This window comes from Danio rerio, chromosome 25 (genome assembly GCF_052040795.2).
Source record: "Danio rerio strain M-AB ecotype USA chromosome 25, GRCz13ab, whole genome shotgun sequence".
Taxonomy (NCBI): Eukaryota; Metazoa; Chordata; class Actinopteri; order Cypriniformes; family Danionidae; genus Danio; species Danio rerio.
In genome coordinates this window covers 34,762,184-34,777,500 of record NC_141045.1, presented here as the reverse complement: position 1 = coordinate 34,777,500, position 15,317 = coordinate 34,762,184, and the positions used below count along the sequence as shown (strand labels likewise).

The following is a 15,317-nucleotide window of genomic DNA, read 5'->3' as shown; positions in this document are numbered from 1 at the left end:
TATATATATATATAATATATATTATATATATACATATATATATAGAATATATGTATATATATATATATATATATATATATATATATATATATATATTTATATATATATATATATATATATATATATATATTTATATATATTATATATATTATATAATATATATTATATAATATATATTATATAATATATAATATATATTATATATATATATATATATATATATATAATATATATTATATATTATATAATATATAATATATATTATATAATATATAATATATATTATATATATATATATATATATATATATATATATATATATATATATATATATTTTATATATATATATATATATATATATATATATATATATATATATATATATATATATATATATATATAGTTGAGGGCAAAATTATTAGCCCTCCTGTGAAATATTTATTCTTTTTTTAATTATTTCTGGCTGCACAGTGGGAATAATATATATATATATATATATATATATATATATATATATATATATATATATATATATATGTGAAGATTAGCTCAAATAAGAAAGCATCATTCTAAGGTTGTTGGTTCAATTCCCAAGAGGTTAGCACGTTTGCCTCACAGCAAGAAGGTTGCTGGTTCAAGCCTTGGCTGGGTCAGTTGGCGTTTCTGTGTGGAGTTTGCATGTTCATGTGGGTTCCTCCGAGTGCTCCGGTTTCCCCCACAGTCCAAAGACATGCGGTACAGGTGAATTGGGTAGGCTAAATTGTCCGGAGTGTATGAGTGTAAATTGAGTGTAAAGTCAGCAGCAGGGGTTTCAGCTCAGACTCTTGAGATCGACAGTCAAACAAACCTGAAGCAGAAATAGAGCGTTTGATCCCAGTTGGAGCTAAAGTGGGTCTGGAGGGTTTGCTCGGCAGGTTTCAGACAAAGCTTTATAGTTCTGCTTTTGTGCAGGAGAACTTTTTGGGACAGACACTAATTTGTTCTTTCCACTCGCTGATTTTTCCGCTTGGCAGAAAGACAATGATCGAGACCACAAAGTGAAGATCGCCATTGGCAACGGTGTGCGAGCCGACATCTGGAAAGAGTTCCTGAAGCGTTTTGGACGCATCCACGTGCGGGAGCTGTACGCCGCTACTGAGGGAAACGTCGGCTTCATCAACTACACTGATAAAGTCGGAGTGGTCGGTCGGATCAATATTATCAGCAAGGTATGAGAGATGATTACGTAATGCTTAAACGATATGAGGGAGCAAAGTCAGGTTGACTGCTGCTGTTTTCCCACAGCTGTTCTTCCCCTTTGCCCTCATCAAGTTTGACATTGAGAAAGAAGAGCCGGTGAGGAACGCTGAGGGTTTCTGCATCCCAGTGGAAAGAGGTCAGTTCTGCTTTGATGAAGAATTCAATTCATTGACATTTGTACACCTTTTACAAGTCTCCTAGAGTTAAACATAACAACTTTTTAGAAACCAGCCGATGTCTTGGGGCCTACTCACACTATGCCATCCGTACCGTGCCCAGGCCCGTTTCCCGGATCGTTTGAGAAGTGTGAGTGCGCTGAATCGGGCTCAAGCACGGTTCACTTGGCCGGCCCTGGCCCGGTTGGAAGAGGTGTGCCTGAGCGCGGTACACTTGGGCTTTGGCGCGGTACGCTTGTGTGTGAGCGCGAAACGCGGCAAAGCCCGAAACCGAAAGCGAGACGTGACTTTTAAGGGACTGTTTGATATGGATTTATTAATCATTCTTACTGTTCAGTGATCGCAAACTGCCGTAGTTTATTAAAGACGCAAACTCCTCACAGCATGACAGCTGCGCGCCTTCAGCAGACCTCCTCATTCCTGCAGCAAGAGAGCTTGGATTGTTTATGAGCGCCAAAAGTGCCGGATCTGTTCGGTAAAATATCTGACTGTGTGTCACCGCATCCCTAAGGACTGTTTGGCGAAATATTTGACTGCATGTCACTGCATAACAAACGACTGAAACGATATAACTAGAGAAATCTCCACTGTGCTGCTGAGTGAGAGCGTATGGCAAGCCGTTTTAACATTTAAACCTTGTTCTGACTATCCATAAATATATTTAGAGATATAATTATATATTTTGACAAGTCATTATTATAATTCGACTTGTCAGAATGACAATTAGAGATATCTGCAATTACAATTGTACTAGTACGAAATCAGATTGGAGATATCTGCAAATATATTATGACTAGTCATATTCCTCCATTGACTTCCATTGAAAAATATTTGCAGATATCTCTGAGTTTTGACTCGTCAAAAATCCAATTCAAGATATCTACAACTGTAATTCGACTATTAGTAAATTAATTAGAGATATCTTCAAATATATTTGTAAATATCTCTAAATATTACGAATTAAAGACATCTCCAAATGTATGACTAGTAAAAACTCAGTTAGAGATATCTCTAATTACAATTGTGACTAGTCAAAACTCATTTAGAGATATCTGCAAATATTTTTTAATGGAAGTCAATAGAGGAATATGACTAGTCATAATATATTTGCAGATATCTCCAATCTGATTTCGTACTAGTACAATTGTAATTGCAGATATCTCTAATTGTTATTCTGACTAGTCAAATTATAATTATGACTAGTCAAAATATAATTAGAGATATCTCTAAATATATTTATGGAGTCAGAACAAAGATTTAAATGCTAAAAAGGCTTGCCATAGAGAGCGCTTCTGAACAGCGCAGCAGCGATGACGTAAGCGTGCCGAGGCCCGATATGGTGTGAGCGCGGGCCGTCGGGGGAGACGGGAGGGGGGACAAGCGTGCTTTGGCCCGGTTCGAGACAACTGTACCTAGTGTGAGTACGGCCTTGTTCTGGCGGGGTCACTATTAGCTTAGCATAATTTATTGAATCAAATTGGACTATTAGCATTTAGTTCCAAAAAAGGATATTTCTTACACCTTTTACAAGTCTCCCTGACTTAAACATAGTAGTAACTTTTTAGAACCCATTAAGCTGATTTCTTGTTTTGGCGGGGGAACTATTAGCTTAGCATAATTCATTGAATCGGATTGGACCATTAGCATTTAGTTCTAGAAATTTATCTATACCTACATCCCGTAATAAAACCGACGGAAAATTACCAGTTACTATTTTAGGTCAATATAGCTCAGGAATCTGCGTCACAGCGAGTTGCGGTTGGCCATGTTTGTGGACAATGCAGGAGCGCACAATGTAACCAGTGGCAGTAACATTTCACAGTATAATCTTTTGGAAAAACATCTCACAAACACTCGGAATAAAATAGACTAACGTGTATATACCTTTATAAACGCTTTACGTGTCTGAGAGGCTTATAATATGCATTTCAGAAAATTCTGGCTCCAACGAGTTTCTGTAACTGACAGCGCATCGACGAGCTGCAGCAAGAAAACATCTCCATATATGATGTTCTTCATTGCCTGCAGTATGAGCACTTGCAGTTTATTGCGGATGAGTGAATACAAAGGAATTGTCTGTACACCTCAGAGACAGGATTGTCTCCAGGCACAAGGCTGGGGAAGGTACAGAAAGATTTCTGCTGCTCTGAAAGTTCCAATGAGCACAGCAGCGTCCATCATCCGTAAGTGGAAGATGTTTGGAACCACCAGGACTCTTCCTAGAGCTGGCCGGCCATTTAAGCTGACTGATCGGGGGAGAAGGGCCTTAGTCAGAGAGGTGATCAATAACCTGATGGTCATTCTGTCTAAGGCCCAGCGTTCTTCTGTGGAAAGAGGAGAAACTTAGAGAAGGACAACCATCCGTGCAGCAATCCACCAATCAGGCCTGTATGTAAGAATGGCCAGACGGAAGACACTCCCCGCCTGCAATTTGCCAAAAGGCATCTGAAGGACTCTCAGACCATAAGAAACTAAATTCTCTGCTCTGATGAGACTAAACTTGAACTCTTTGGAGTGTATGCCAGGCGTTACGTTTGGAGAAAACCAGGCAGCGCTCATTACCAGGCTAATACCATCCCTACAGTGAAGCATGGTGGTGGCAGCATCATGCTGTGGGGAGGTTTTTTAGCAGCAGGAACTGGAAGACTAGTCAGGATAGAGGGAAAGATGAATGCAGCAATGTGCAGAGACATCCTGAATGAAAACCTGCTTCACAGTGCTCTTGACCTCAGACTGGGGCGACGGTTCATCTTCCAGCAGGACAATGACCCAAAGCACACCACCAAAATATCAATAGAGTGGATGTACAACAACTCTGTGAATGTGCTTGAGTGGCCAAGCCAGAGCCCAGACCCAAATCCTATTGAACATTTCTCAAGAGATTTGAAAACGGCTGAACACCGTTCCAACCTGATAGAGCTTGAAAGGTACTGCAAAGAGGTATAGGCAAAATTTCCCAAAGACAGGTGTGCCAAGCTTGTGGCATCATATTCAAAAAGACTTGAGGCTGTAATTGCTGCCAAAGGTGCATCAACAATTGAGCAAAGGCTGTGAACACTGCTGTACATGTGATTTTTCTGCTTTTTTTTTTTTATATATATAGATATATATAATTTTGCCACAAAATCCATAAGCCTTTTTTTCACATTGTCATTATGCGGTATTGTGTGTAGAGTTTTGAGAAATAAATGAATTTAACTCATTTTGGAATAAGGCTGTAACATAAAAAAATGTGGAAAAAGTGAAGCGCTATCAATACCTTCCGGATGCACTGTATGATACAAAAAATCAAAAGAGATCAATGTGAATCAGGCTCCCTTGTCCTAAACACCCAAAATGAATTGCATTGCCTACGACACATTCCCGAGCTCTATATTACCAGGAACTACTATATATACTCTGCTAAACTAAGCTAATTGTGACCTCGTCAGAAGAAAATGGTTCAAGTAAAGTGTTTAACTTCTAAAATAAGCTTTTTTTTTATTAAATGTGAAGTGTTCTTTAAGGCATCGTCTCCTAAACAGATGTGCTACAACCACAGACAATTAAAGAGTTGCTTTTTCTCTGCTGAGTGCTTCTAATGGAAATTCAGCTCTTCAGTCAGGCCACTTGGCTTCGAAAAGGGACCTTTGAAGTTCTTATTTGATGTACAATTCATTTTATTGACACTGGCCATCAATAAAGATATGAGCAGTTGTTTGTTTAGGCTGGGATTGAAGCTTTAGAGACTTCCTTTGACCTCGTTTCATAATCATAAAACGTTATTGATTAACCGTAAAGATGTTCAGCTTTAGATCATCCGTTGTTGATGTGGTGTTTGACAGACGAGGTGGGCCTTCTGGTGGGCAAAATCACCAAACATACACCGTTCGTGGGATATGCTGGAAACAAGCAGCAGACGGATAAGAAGAGACTCGCTGACGTGTTTGAGAAAGGAGATCTGTATTTCCACAGTGGAGATCTGCTGAGGATCGACCATCAAAATTTTGTCTACTTTCAGGATCGGGTTGGAGACACGTTCAGGTCAGCAGAGCTTTAGCTGGAGTACATGTGTCGGAGTTTCCAAATGTTGTGTTAACGTTGGTTTTTGCAGGTGGAAAGGAGAAAACGTGGCCACAACTGAAGTGGCAGATATTCTCACCATGGTGGACTGCATCGAGGAGGCCAACGTTTATGGAGTCAAAGTTGAAGGTAAGACTGAAAGATGCTTTGACCTCTAAAAGAAACACTCCCCTTTTTCATTCATTCATTTTCTTGTCGGCTTAGTCCCTTTATTAATCCGGGTTCATCACAGCGGAATGAACCGCCAACTAATCAAGTACATGTTTTACACAGCGGATGCCTTTCCAGCCGCAACCCATCACTGGGAAACACCCATACACACTTCTTTACACACATACACTACAGACAATTTAGCCAACCCAATTCTCCTATACCACATGTCTTTGGACTTGTGGGGGAAACCACATGAACACATGCAAACTCCACACAGAAACGCCAACCGACTCAGCCGAGGCTTGAACCAGTGACCTTCTTGCTGTGAGGCGAACGTGCTACCCAATGAGTGAGGTGTTGCGAACGCCGCCCTCTCTATTCTGCATCCCTATACTGAATTGAAAACATAGCTAATTAGGGTGTAACCTAATAATGTTAGGCTTTGGCTTGATTTTAGAAAGACATCATTGGAAAGAATCATTAGTTAATGTATTAATCAACGTTGTATAAAGGTTATAATTTGATCGAGAGGATCTGACAGAATTCAGTGTTTCCTCTAGGAAACACTTTTTCCAGCTGTGGCGGCAGGCCTTTCCCACAGATCTACCAACTACATATGGCGTTATTTCAATGACAAATCTATTTGCTTGCGCACCGAATTCCTGTTTGTGCAAAAAACGTCTTGCACGCCCTCAAATATACACTGACAAAGCACAGATCTTCTTGTGCGCTCTCTAATAAACACTGCTGAAGTGCGATGTGGTGTGTTTATGTAGTGAGTATGTCTCCAACATTTATTAGATTGGCTAGTAATATTTATGAATGTCTCCAGTAGACCTACAGAGCAGCATTAATGCACCCTGAAGTGAAACGGCTATCAACTCCAGCAAGATAAAGTCAGTATAAGCAGAATCACAGACCTTTATCTATAAATAAATTTTATGGAAACTGTGTTCACCCTAACTGAAAGCTACGTCGTGTTTGCTAGCCTCATGCATCATGTACCTGTCAGTCAGTAGCCCCTTTCACACATACAGACCTTTCCGGAAAATTACCGGCAATTTTCCGGAAAGGTGTGTCTGTGTGAACAGGCTCTTTTTATAAATACCGGTAAATTCGTTCTGGCTATTTTCCGGAAAGAGAAGTTGTAACATTACCGGTAATTTGCCGGAATGCTGCGCTGTGTGAATGCAGAAGGAAGATTGCCGGAAAGAGCGCGTGCACGTCTAGAAAGTGCTGACATGAGACACCTACTTTAGCCAATCAGAACAGTCAGACGCATTCACGTGCGCGCGGTTTATGAGAATAAAAGCCTGTAAATATTTTTCCAGACACATTTAGCTGCTAGATATTAGTCAGATAACGTTTCTATGTTCTTCTTAATGCTAAAGCCTGATTTATACTTCTGTGCGCTGTCTCTGTCGGTCTGCATTAACACTTCCGAAACACTAGTTGGCAGTGAGGTGTAAATGTTCCTCTGTGTCGAGTTTCTTCGCTACTTTTTTGCTTTTCCTGAACACTTCCGGGATGTACAAGTGGCTCAAACTCGTCATTTTGAGGCAGGAACCGGCGGACGTGCAAAAACTTTAACTATGAGGTAAAAACAAAACAAAACTTTCCATCCGGAGCTCCTTCACGGGACTCCACACTTGTAAACAATCGCTCGCGCGGCTCTCAGTCCCGCCCAGACTCGTCAGCGCTACCAAGCCGACCAATCACAGAGCTTACGCTACGCGTCGTTGCGACGTGTAGTTACATTTTTTGAGACGTGCACGTCAGTGACGGCGATGGCCACGGCGAAGGGCTATGCGTCAGCGCCATAGCATACGCCGGTGTTTGATGCAGAAGTATAAATCAGCCTTAACTGTGTAAATAATTATCGATAAAATGTTTATAATAATCCGCTGTTTGTTTACCTTCAAGCTTTGCGTGTGCCCGTGAGCACCCATAGCACCAGCACACACACGTATCATGAACATCTCAACATGCGAAAGTGTTTCTCTATATGTTTTCATCAAAGTTGTTCTCAATACTGATTCATCCGAAGAGTTTGTAATGAAGTCAAATGTTTACAAATTCAAGCGCAGCTGTTTAGATGTCATTTCTGGTTAATGATGTCAGAATTTACCGGCATTTTGCGATGGATGTGTGAATGCTCTTTTCCGGAAAAATTCCGTAACGTCCTCGCCTGTGTGAACAGCGTTTTTTTTAATATACCGGTATCACTGTGTGAAAGGGGCTAGTCAGTCAGCATATCTTAAAGGGTTAAACAAATAACGCACAGCACTACTGCGGTTACAGAAAAGTTTGCGCTGTTATAATTCACTTACCTTTTAATAAGTTTTGGTGCAAATATTACCGCTACTAAAAACAACAACAATGACTGAATGTTTTGAATGAGAAGCTGCCATGTAGCCGTGGAGGGATGAATTTTGCTGTGGCGCCCGCCTGTCCTAAACAGATGTGACGTTATCATTTTTTGTCTGCTGAGTGCTTATAGAAATTTGGGTCATAGAAATTTGGCTTATTCAGTGAAAGTCAAAGTTTGACATGTTTTCTTTGTAGTACACTGAACGATATTAGAACTTTACACTTCATAAACATCAAAACTAATAGGTGCATAATCCTGAAGGGTCTTACCTTATACCAGTGTTTCCAACCCTGTTCCTGAAGGCACACCAACAGTACACATTTTCAACGTCTTCCTAATTAAACACACCTGAATCAACTCATCAGAACAGTAGAAGACACTCCAGAACCTGACATGAATGGGTCAGATAAGGGAGACATCCAAGAGACGTACTGTTGGTGTGCCTCCAGAAACGGGGATGGGAAACACTGCCATATACTTCTGCATATCCTCACTGCATCTCTACTGTGTTCTTCAGGTCATGAAGGAAGGATTGGAATGGCAGCTGTGAAACTGAAGGAGGGCAGAGAGTTCGACTGCGTCTCCACCTGCAGTGTTTTGGCCAACTACCTTCCAGTCTACGCCAGACCTCGATTCATAAGAATTCAGGTACACACACACGCGCACACGCACACACACACACAAACTTATATGCAGGGTTCCCACTTATCCTAAAATGTCGAATAAAAAAAAAAAAAACAGGTCGCTGTTGTGCTTATATTTTAATAATAATGCACTATGTACTAATGCACAGGATAGTATATGTATGTAGTGTCGTCCCAAATGGCACACTTTTCCTACTAAGCGGAAATTCAAACCGTTTCCCTGATGACGTTTGACTTTTGCCAAATCAGTGAAATAAACGACCGAATTATCAAATAATACCTATCGTGAGTATTGCCGCATTCACCATCGGGAGGCGCTATAATCACTCTCGTACGAGAATTTTGCTTTCACCATCCAAAATAAATAAAGTTATTCAACATTTTCGCGCGATAGCTCCGCCCCTTCCCCTACAAGAGCAAACCTGCGGCCGTTGAGTGCATCATCCGGGTAATTAAAGTGCTCTAATTATTTTTTTTAGAGTTTTCAGTGTGAACGCACTCCTTACACTATTTATACTACAAAATGGCGTAGAATAGTGCATAAGTATGCGATTTGGGACACAGCTATAGTAATAACATGTATTAAAGTTAATGTTAAAATAAAAAATGTAGAATAACGTTAAAATAAAAAACATAATATTCAATATGGTTTTAGCTTCAACATAATTTTGCATGGCTTAATTAGACACGGCTAACTCTTAGTGTCAGCATGACTGAATTACTTGCTAATCCATAGTTGTAAGTAGTTTTACAAACTTTACATTTGGCTTTCTGTCATCTAATTTTAGCACATGGGTCTCTATTTTAGCAATTAAGCAGTCTAAAGCGCACTGTGCAGGAGCTTTTTAAATACAATTTTGGCTATTTTAATGACGGTAAAATGACAGTCCGCATGTGCAAATTTCATTTAGTTTACGCAGATTTGATTTCAAAAGAATTTCTAAATTCTAATTTCTATTAATAAATTTCAAATTTTCAGTAAACGAAGAACAAAAACAACGAAGTGTGCTCAAAAAGAAAACAAGCTGCTGCTGTATGGGGTCGAATGAGGTCATCATTAACCTGCAGGCTGAATTTTGCTCACGGGGCTGCGAGAAAATAAATAAAAAGAGCAGAGATGCGGCAAAATAATGAATAGAAAGAGTGAGGCTATGATCAAATAAATAAATAAATAAAGGAAAAAAGTGTGACTGCTGAGAGTGCAACCAATCCCTCGCGGCCAAAAAAAACAGATCAGCCCACCAGGAGTTCTCCCGGTCCTCGCAATTAGCCAATCTGGGCCTGTTTGTGCATTTTGCACACATTAATGCGCTCTTTAAGTAATAACAGACGAGTCTTCGCTGAGGCCATCTTCCAGCCTAAACCACGGCGAATGAAGCTCTGCACAAGACTTTTGGCCAGCGGAGAAATTAAAATGGTCGTGCCCAACTGAGTCTGGTTCCCTCAAGGTTTTTTTTCTTCACTCCCATCAGGTGAAGTTTTTTTTCCCTCTCCGCTGTCGCCACTGCCTCGCATGGTTCAGGATTGGTAGAGCTACGCATCGATGAATTTGCTCTTCAGTGTTTGAACTCTCAGTAATGATTAAATCACACTGAACTGAGCTAAACTGAACTGAACTGAACTTAAACACTAAAACCTGAACCACACTGTTCTAGTTACTATGACCATTTATGTGAAGCTGCTTTGACACAATCTACATTGTAAAAGCGCTATACAAATAAAGCTGAACTGAATTGAATTGTTAAATAACTGCACCATCGACTTTAGAGCAGTTGCCTCAATATAGCATCATTTGCTATTTAAACAACATCACTAGTCATTAAAAAGATTCCTGCGTCAGGCTGAAACTAGCAAAAACACACGTGTCGGGTAGAGGCCCCATGTTGAAGTTATCAACACGTACATCATCCTAGCATGTTAGACATAACAATAGATGTGAAACAGCAAGATATGAAAAATACAGCATAGACAAATTACATTTTGATAAATCGACAAAAGTTTTAAGTGACAAACTAAAAGTCCCTGATATCCTGTGACTAGGAAAACAATATATGTACAGTTGAAGTCAGAATTATTAGCCCCCCTGAATTATTAGCCCCCTGTTTATTCCCTCAATTTCTATTCAACAGAGCAGATTTTTTTCAACTCATTTCTAAACACAATAGATTTAATAACTCATCTCTAATAACTGATTTATTTTATCTTTGTCATGATGACAGTAAATAATATTTGACTAGATATTTCTATACACTTCAATACAGGTTAAAGTGACATTTAAAGGCTTAACTAGGTTAATTAGCTTAACTGGGCAGGTTAGGGTAATTAGGCAACTTATTGTATATCGATGGTTTGTTCTGTAGACAATCAAAAAAAATATATAGCTAAAAGGGGCTAATAATTTTGACCCTAAAATGGTGTTTAAAAAATTAAAAACTGCTTTTATTGCAGTCGAAATCAAACAAATAAGACTTTCTCCAGAAGAAAAAATATTATCAGACATACTGTGAACATTTCCTTGCTTCGTTAAACATCATTTAGGAAATATTTAAAAAGAAAAAAAAATGCAAAGGGGGGTGAATAATTCTGACTTCAACTGTATATAACCTGATTTCAATGCCTGAAATCAAACTTTAAAAACTCCAAGATATTCCAGATTTGAATCAATGGGAACCCTGAATATAAACCCAACCCCACAGACCTTTCTAGCAGACACTGTCCTCCTCTTCAGTCTGTGATGAAGCCAAACGTGTCTTGCAGAATTCTCTGGAGGTCACAGGAACCTTCAAGATGATGAAGGTGAAGCTGGTGGAGGAGGGCTTCAATCCAGCGCTGATAGAAGATTCACTGTTCTTCCTGGATTTGACACAGAAGAAGTACATTCCTCTTTCTCAGGACATTTACAACTCGATCATGTCGCAGGACATTAAACTGTAACCAGCCACTAGATAAGCTAACCGCACCGTTTGGAGACCTACTAACCAGTAGCTGCCCACTAATCTCAGGGAAAAGCAGTGATTCCACACAGAGATTTGAGCCTTTACAGAGGAGAACAGTCAAGTGTTTTACAGTTACTACTTTATGCATTCAGTCACGTGTGCCTTATCCATTAACCTCGTTAATAATGGACATTCACCTAATCGTCTGCTAACTTTTAATAAAAAGTTGATGAGAATTTCTTAAGCTTGAGCTGCAGTGATTCTGAACTGGGTCGGCAGAGGAAATGTGGGATCCGAATGAAGCAAACTGAACAGCAAAATAAGCACTTAACCCTCATACTGCATTCAGATCTGCCTGTCTGGACCAGGAAGAGAGACATTCAATGAATAAACAAACTAATAACCAACAAACATTTGGCCATATTCTGAAATTCTGACCCATTTTACCAGAGAAGAGTCATGTAATTGCGATAAATCACTTTCAAAATAAAGGTTTTGACATAAAATAAATCTGTGAGCCGAGTATATCTGTATATAGAAATACAGACATGCACATAGTTGATGAAATATTTAGATATAAAATACTCAAACTCCCAGTCAAAAGTTTGGGGTCAGTTTTTTTTTATTATTTTTATTTAATACTTTAAATAAAATTTTGTTCATCAAGGCAGCATTTATTAAATGTAAAAAATAAATAGTTCAATTGTTAAATATTTATTTATTAAATAATTACTGTATGTCGTTTCAAGTGAAATTATTACTCTAGTCATTGTTGCTTTTATTACTGTTACAATCAACAATAATAATTATAATAATAACAACAAAACATATTAGAGTGATTTCTGAAGGATCATGTGACTGAAGACTGGAGTAATGAAGCGGAAATTAATCAAAATCACTGGAATAAATGATTAAAAAAAATGGTGAACTACTTTTGAGCAGTTATTTAATACTGCAGCAACATTTCACTATTTATACTGTACTGTTGATTAAATAAATGCAGCCTTGTTGAGCAGGAGAAGCTTATTTTAAAACATTTAAAAATCCTACTGACCCCAAACTTTTGACCGCTAGTGTATATGTATGCATGAGTGAGTGTGTGTGTGTGTGTGTGTGTGTGTGTGTGTGTGTATGTATATGTATATATATAATATATATATATAAGCCAAACATTCATTAATTCGCCCACATCTGCAGATCAGATATAACTAGGCTTTAGTCAGTGAAAAATATGAAGTTTATAAAAATAAACTTTTTATAGGTTTAACTGAACCCTGAAAGCAGATTTCATTGCACTTTGAGGGCTAAAATGTACTTCCTGTGCTCTTCGATAACGTCAAAGGCCAATCAAACACTATAGTATTTCAGCCCACATTTATCTGCGACTCAAACACAAGTTAACCTTTAATTACATTTGTCCCAGTGCAATATTTGTCCTCATGACTCAGCGTTTTCTGCTTCACGAGCTGAGAACTCGATCTGCTGACACAATGAGCTGAATAAAGCCGGCGCTGTTTCAGAGCTAATCAGCTGCAGTATCTGTCCAAACTGGGTGAAAGTTCAAAACTCACGACCTCTGAGCTCAAACAAACACTTGCAGAAAGCACAAACCCAACTGAACCAGTTTCCTTCTGTACCAGAAACCACCACGGTCAACGACATCTCTCCACATTTCACAATCCACACGAGGCAATCAATAAAATAAAATAAAGAAACCCTCAGATTGTTCTTATTGAAAAATGAATTTATTTATTAATACAGTTGTATACGTTAGAAATGTGCTGCAAAGAAAACAAAATCATAATGTCGCCACACAAAAAGAAACTAAACGAAACCCGGGATGAAGCCGCGTACGTCGTCATATCAAAACAAAGTGGTACTGATGTGCCTTAATAAACTGTCTATTAGTACAAAAATACATTTCAGGGCACACAATACAGCATCCAGTATCACAAATAAATCAGGGTTCGCCCTCCAAAGCGAGTCCATAAATTATTGAAAGCGAGCACGTCTCTAGTTTGTAAATCATAAAAATGTTCTGGAACGGTTTAAAAATGCCATTAAGTAGTGTGTTCGTTTATATATATTTATATATATACGCGCGTCGTTGGTATAAAAGATAACGTCTTTTTCGTTGCATTTATTATTTACGTTTTTTAGTTTTTGTTTTGTTTTTATTGGTTTAAATCTTCTCCGTACTGCTAAATTCCAAGGCTCAGAAGTATAACCGGAATACAAACATAACCAATGTTAGAGTCTTCCTCTTTTTTTTTTTGTTAAGAAACGTTTTTTTCTTCCCCGTTACGTTTTTTTAATTTTTTTTATACAAAATAACAAAGATGTAGAAAAGTCATTTACAGCGAACCAAGGCCATATGCTAGCACAATATTTACAGCGGTAATTGAAACATATCCTAGTCTTCTGGTATATTCTTTGACTTCATATGCATAGCGGGTGAAAAAGCAGACCTGTTCGTTAGTTGTGTGCTAAATACCGTCCTTCATAACTTCCCTCCGTAACCCAAGTGTGACGTTTGCTTCGGGTCGAAAGTAACAAAAAGAAAATGCAGATAAGGCATCACTGCTTGCAGTGTATGATGGGTAGGTTCGTGTACTCAACTTAGTAGCAGGCGTTTGGACCTGAGTCATAGCACATGCATAGATCTCTAGACAGCAGGAGTTTCGGAAAACCACAGTCAGTGTTTATCTACGGTAAAACATCGCTAGAAAAGATCGCTTCAAAAGGTTGAGAGAAAGAGCCCATTTTTTCTTTTCTTTTCTGGAGTTTTTCATTTTCTTCATAGCCGGAGGGGAAGTCCATGAGCAGACGAGTGCAACAGTCACAGATCTTCCACAAAACAACTCAAGTAAAAATAAAAACATCTTCAATATCCAGAGAGCGACATGCTTTTCATCACGGCGATTCCACATGACCAAACTCACACATACAGCAACTTCTCTGCACATCAAGTACGTCTCACGCAAAACTAATTCATCATCCGTCCGTTTCCCCCCGCGCTTGCGTTCCAGCTTTTTCTAATTATTTTTCCCAGCGTCTGTGGCACAGGTCATGCATCCCATTAGCAGTTCCATTCCTTCATTTATTTACTCATTTATTTATTCAGTAATTTTTTGCAAGTCTTCAAGCACCAAAAGGTAAAGAAAAAGGCAAAACTGAACCCAAAAAAAAAAAAAAAAGAGGGAGAGAGAGAAAAGGGAATAGGAAAGCGCTCCGCAGCCAGTCACATCCTCCACGTTTTTCTGAGAAAGAGGACAGAAATAATACTTGATAATGCGAGCCTTCAGGAACAGACCAGCTGTTTCTCTCTTCAGAAGTGGTCGATCAGCACAGACACACAGTTTGCGCCCACCAGGTAATTGGGGTCTCCTGGTAGACACTTGTTTTGCCAGCATTTGGGGTCACCTGTGGATACAGCCAGAGCGGGATCATGAGGAACAAAACTACACGCATATCACAGAGTTACACCATGACTTACAGAACACAGACGGTAAAATGGCTTTCAACATTTACTAATTATTTACTCATCCTGAAGATTATGAGTTTCTTCTGTTCAACGCAAAAGAAGATATTTTGAAAATGCTGAAAAACTGTGAGCATGAACTTGGATAGTCGACAAGACTTTTGTCAGGTAGTACTAGGCAAGTTCTAGGAACAGCAAATAATAAGTTGACTTCTAGTTGATCATTTGGTATCAGAAGTGGCTCATATGAAAGAC

At 38.8% G+C, this 15,317-nt stretch overlaps 4 protein-coding genes across 55 annotated transcripts in view; 3 read left to right on the top strand and 1 right to left on the bottom strand.

The window, feature by feature from the left end:
- The window catches only part of slc27a2b (solute carrier family 27 member 2b), a 51,236-nt gene extending 41,434 nt beyond the window's left edge, over positions 1-9,802 (top strand). Inside the window, exon 5 of the transcript XR_015525495.1 lies at positions 9,210-9,802. The gene's annotated coding sequence lies outside the window, so the exon portion shown is untranslated. The remainder of the gene's footprint in view (positions 1-9,209) is intronic.
- zgc:101540 overlaps positions 1-12,091 on the top strand; it is a 34,763-nt gene extending 22,672 nt beyond the window's left edge. Inside the window, exons 5-10 of the mRNA NM_001008639.4 lie at positions 1,014-1,208; positions 1,285-1,375; positions 5,240-5,438; positions 5,509-5,606; positions 8,519-8,649; positions 11,403-12,091. Of these exons, the coding sequence (NP_001008639.2) occupies positions 1,014-1,208; positions 1,285-1,375; positions 5,240-5,438; positions 5,509-5,606; positions 8,519-8,649; positions 11,403-11,579 (891 nt within the window). The 3' untranslated portion in view covers positions 11,580-12,091. The remainder of the gene's footprint in view (positions 1-1,013; positions 1,209-1,284; positions 1,376-5,239; positions 5,439-5,508; positions 5,607-8,518; positions 8,650-11,402) is intronic.
- cops2 (COP9 signalosome subunit 2) overlaps positions 1-15,317 on the top strand; it is a 218,010-nt gene that overhangs the window by 112,055 nt on the left and 90,638 nt on the right. The window lies entirely within an intron of this gene.
- The window catches only part of tjp1b (tight junction protein 1b), a 200,306-nt gene continuing 198,722 nt past the window's right edge, over positions 13,734-15,317 (bottom strand). For 50 of the 51 annotated variants that reach the window (XM_087310924.1, XM_087310926.1, XM_087310932.1 and 47 more), the window contains one exon: positions 13,734-15,004. In XM_087310924.1, coding sequence (XP_087167050.1) covers positions 14,910-15,004 — 95 coding nt within the window. In that variant the 3' untranslated portion in view covers positions 13,734-14,909. 51 annotated transcript variants of the gene reach the window in all.